General features: G+C 46.7%; 1 protein-coding gene across 1 annotated transcript; it reads left to right on the top strand.

Moving 5' to 3' along the window:
• On the top strand, positions 1–3,919 carry PABPN1 (poly(A) binding protein nuclear 1). The gene is made up of 6 exons (XM_021717469.1): positions 1–355; positions 1,079–1,146; positions 1,720–1,826; positions 2,514–2,601; positions 2,690–2,841; positions 3,799–3,919. The coding sequence occupies exons 1-6, from the start codon at positions 274–276 to the stop codon at positions 3,836–3,838; spliced, it is 537 nt and encodes a 178-aa protein (XP_021573144.1). The 5' UTR covers positions 1–273; the 3' UTR covers positions 3,839–3,919.
• The last annotated feature ends 218 nt before the right edge of the window (positions 3,920–4,137 follow it).

Genomic DNA, 4,137 nt, shown 5'->3' with positions numbered 1-4,137 from the left:
GGGCCGTTGGACGGGTCCGCGGGCGCTACGAGGGGTCCGGCCGGGTGGATTCGGGCGTCATGGGTGCCTAATGTAGCTCTGGAGAGGGTAGCTTCCTTTTTGTTTTTTTTCCTCACGACCCTCGCGTGGGGTGAGGGAAATGGCCGAGCAGGACTGGGGCCACGCGCCGGCCGAGAGCAGGGCACGGTCCCTGCGTTGGTTCCTCTTAAGCTCTGTCCGTACCCTCCCCACTTATTGTAGGAGCTGGAAGCGATCAAAGCCCGAGTCAGGGAGATGGAGGAGGAAGCTGAAAAGCTAAAAGAGCTACAGAACGAGGTAGAGAAGCAGATGAATATGAGTCCACCTCCAGGCAATGGTGAGTAACTGGCGGTTGCACGCGGAGCCCGGGTCCTTGGGTTGGCAGGATTGATTGTGGGGAGCGCGGGGAAGGTGGGATTCGATGCTCGGCACCCTGGAGCTGCCTGTCTGAGCAATTTCTGGGCAGGTGCCGCGGGCATAGTCCATTGTGTGTTCCCCTGACCTTTGTGAGACACAACCTGTGTTTTGGTGGTGGATAGTCTTGTGCCTCCCTTTGTCCTTGTTATAAATGTGTTGTTCTTTGTTCTTAGTCTACCTTTATCCTTTGTGGAGGTTGCTAGCTGGCATTGACCTTCAAGTCCAATAGTTTTTCCTTCAATTGGGAACGCTTTAGTTAAGATTTCTAAGAGAAAGACTGCTGCAAGGGGCTTCTCTTTTAATCTGGAAATGTGGAGTCTCAGCACTTAATTTGTTCACTCTTCAGAGCATTTCATCCAAAGCTATTCAATGGATACTTGACTTGGGGGTGGGAGGATTTCTCTGCTGTTCTCAGTGATTTTAAAGGATGTATTAACGTGTTCCTTGATTTGTATATAATAGGTGAGCATCTATGATGTAGCAGGCACTGTTATGTAGGTAATGGGTACAGCAGGGAATAGAACAGACCAAAATCTTTATCTTCGCTGAGCTTATAGTATAGCATTGGTGATGGAGATGCATATGTTGGTCAGGTAAAAATCAATCATCTTTTTCGCTTTTTTGAATTATTTTTTCCTCGTAGCTGGCCCAGTGATCATGTCCATTGAGGAAAAGATGGAGGCTGATGCTCGTTCCATCTATGTTGGCAATGTACGTAAGAGGGCTGTAAAATGGGTTGGGGGAGTCAAGTGCTTATTTTGGTGGTGCTTAATAGTCTTAAAAGGGGATTGGGTTCAGTGACTCATGCCTGTAATCCCAGCACTTTGGGAGGCTGAGGCAGGAGGATTGCTTGAGCCCAGAGGTTCAAGACCAGCCTTGGCTACATAGACCCTCTGGCTCTACAAAAATTAAAAAATTAGTTGAGCATGGTGGCACATTCCTATTGTCCCAGCTACTTGGGAGGCTCGGGTAGAAGGATTACTTGAGCCCAGGAGCTTGAGACTTCAGTGAGCCACTGATCCCATCTCTTTAAAAGAAAGTCTTGAAAGGAACATCTCCAGGGTAGGTGGTGGATTTGGGTGTGGTGGTAGTGTTGGGTGGAGGTAAAAGATAATGGAGTGATCAGTAAGGGTTCTGGGTTTGGAAGGAAAAGGGATTAGTTTCTTAGAGAAGAAAATTTGATGTGCCTTAATGTGTATATATGACCCAGATCAAAGACTAGGCAGGATACCTAATGAGACAGAAGTTTGCCTGGTACCTGTGAAATGTCTCCCCTTTCCTCAGGTGGACTATGGTGCAACAGCAGAAGAGCTAGAAGCTCACTTTCATGGCTGTGGTTCAGTCAACCGTGTTACCATACTCTGTGACAAATTTAGTGGCCATCCCAAAGGGTAAGTAGGGGAATAAGTTGATAATTTTAATTGCAGTTTTAAAATAAATTGACTGGGCACGGTGACTCACACCTATAATCCCAGCATTTTGGGAGGCCAAGTCAGGAGAATTGCTTCAGTCCCAGAGTTCAAGATCAGCCTAGGTGACATAGCAAGACCTCATCTCTACAAAAAATAAATAGCCAGGTGTGGTATGCACCTGTAGTCCCAGATACTTAGGAGGCTATTCCACTGCACTCCAGCCTGGATGACAGTGAGACCCTGATCCAAAAAATTTTTTTGTTTTATGTTGAGCAATAAGTTATTTGCAGTTAAAACAAGTGGTCTGTGTCTTCTAAGATAATGGCATTAATGTTGGCATATATCAGAGATTGTACCTAAATGCCTTCAGAGACCATGCAGATAACAAAAATGAAGGCTAGGTACAGGTGGGATTACAAACTAGAAGGGGAGGGGCAGCTTCTACTTAGCCCTAGCAGGTTATGGCCTTACGGGAAATTAGGCCCTGTGTGTCCTATTTTGCAAATTTCAAAGAGCAACTAGAAAATCTTAAAATCTTTTAAAAATTGTTGACAAGTATTAAAAGTATCAACACATTTTCCCCAAACAAAACATGCCTGCAAGTTGAATTTGACCTATGAGCTATTTGTAGCCTTAGGGAGAGAAAGTGACGATTATTTTTTTCAGTTTTGCTTATATAGAGTTCTCAGACAAAGAGTCAGTGAGGACTTCCCTGGCCTTAGATGAGTCCCTATTTAGAGGAAGACAAATCAAGGTAAGTCCATGCCCATTGCTGTTCTGGTTCTGTGTAAACTCTGCAGGTTGACTCAAAGGCTTTCACTTGTACAATCCCTTACTGTCAGGTGATCCCAAAACGAACCAACAGACCAGGCATCAGCACAACAGACCGGGGTTTCCCACGAGCCCGCTACCGTGCCCGGACCACCAATTACAACAGTTCCCGCTCTCGATTCTACAGTGGTTTTAACAGCAGGCCTCGGGGTCGCGTCTACAGGTCAGGATAGATGGGCTGCTCTTCTCTCCCGCCTCCCATGAGCCCCATATGCTTCCTTCTCACCTCATTTGAGGAACCTCCTTCCCCTTCCCTTCCCCTTGATCTCCAGGGACTTGGTCTCCTGCCTGTGCAGGGTGAGGAAGGTAGTTGCAGGCCAGACCAGGCGACCAGTTTCATCATCTTTTCTGAAGCAGGAATTGGTGACAAGGGCTGAATCTCTCCATCTGTTCTGAGAGATGCTTCCTCCCCCAGCCTTTTTTTCCTTGGGAGTTGGTGGCAGTTAAGATGTTTACACAGATAGCCAGGAAGATTAGGGACTCAAGGCAGGGAAAGCACTGTTTGGATACTTGTTACTTTTTTCAGAGTTAGGGAGGAATTGAAGTTTGAACCTTCCTTGGAAGAATACCAGGGGTTAGTTGGTCCTCCCCAACAGTTATGTGGGAGGAGAGGTATTTACCCTTTATTTGAGCCAGTCTTGGAAGGTTAACTTTTTCTCTGGGCCTAGTGTGGTGCCCATGTTTTGCTTGACTTTGCTTCTGTCTCTTCACATTTTAAGTAGATGAGTTAGTCATGTATCTTGGCTTTTCATGAGACCTACCTATCTGTTCTCAGGAGTTAGGATCTGCTGGTGTGAGTCTAGGGTTTAAGAGCTGTGGAGGACTGAGAAGTGGATAAACAGTGGGTCCTTTTTCTTGCCCCTGCAGCTCACTCAGATGTACTTTATTGCCACTGTTTGGCAGAGTGTTCTGTTAACTCCCCAAGCCCCCCCTCCCCTGTTTGCCAGGTGTGTTGCAGCCTTTGGGATTATGGGGTCAGTTTTAGGACAAAACTACTTTTCCCCCCCTTCCCTTCACAGTAACTGGGGCAAGCCCTTCACGGTAACTGGGGCAAGGGCCCACGGGGAGGGGCTTGTTCTGAATTGTCTTGTTAACACCTAACTCTCCTTCTTTCTTCCAGGGGCCGGGCTAGAGCGACATCATGGTATTCCCCTTACTAAAAAAAATGTGTATTAGGAGGAGAGAGAGGAAAAAAAGAGGAAAGAAGGAAAAAAAAAGAATTAAAAAAAAAAAAAGAAAAACAGAAGATGACCTTGATGGAAAAAAAAAATATTTTTAAAAAAAGATACACTGTGGAAGGGGGGAGAATCCCATAACTAACTGCTGAGGAGGGACCTGCTTTGGGGAGTAGGGGAAGGCCCAGGGAGCGGGGCAGGGGGCTGCTCATTCACTCTGGGGATTCGTCATGGACACGTCTCATCTACGCAAGCTGCTCCCTCTGTTTCCCTGCCCCACTTCA

The sequence above is a fragment of the Carlito syrichta genome, unplaced genomic scaffold (assembly GCF_000164805.1).
Source record: "Carlito syrichta isolate Samal-C Ts95f unplaced genomic scaffold, Tarsius_syrichta-2.0.1 Scaffold309773, whole genome shotgun sequence".
Lineage (NCBI taxonomy): Eukaryota > Metazoa > Chordata > Mammalia > Primates > Tarsiidae > Carlito > Carlito syrichta.
This window is presented reverse-complemented; position numbering and strand designations above follow the sequence as displayed.

Bases quoted from the DNA above. Each gene is read 5' to 3' on its own strand.
- PABPN1 (XM_021717469.1), top strand. From the start codon at position 274: ATGGAGGAGGAAGCTGAAAAGCTAAAAGAGCTACAGAACGAGGTAGAG. The intron at 356-1,078 runs GTGAGTAACTGG...TTTTCCTCGTAG, and splicing joins GAGTCCACCTCCAGGCAATG to CTGGCCCAGTGATCATGTCC. The intron at 2,602-2,689 runs GTAAGTCCATGC...CCTTACTGTCAG, and splicing joins TTAGAGGAAGACAAATCAAG to GTGATCCCAAAACGAACCAA.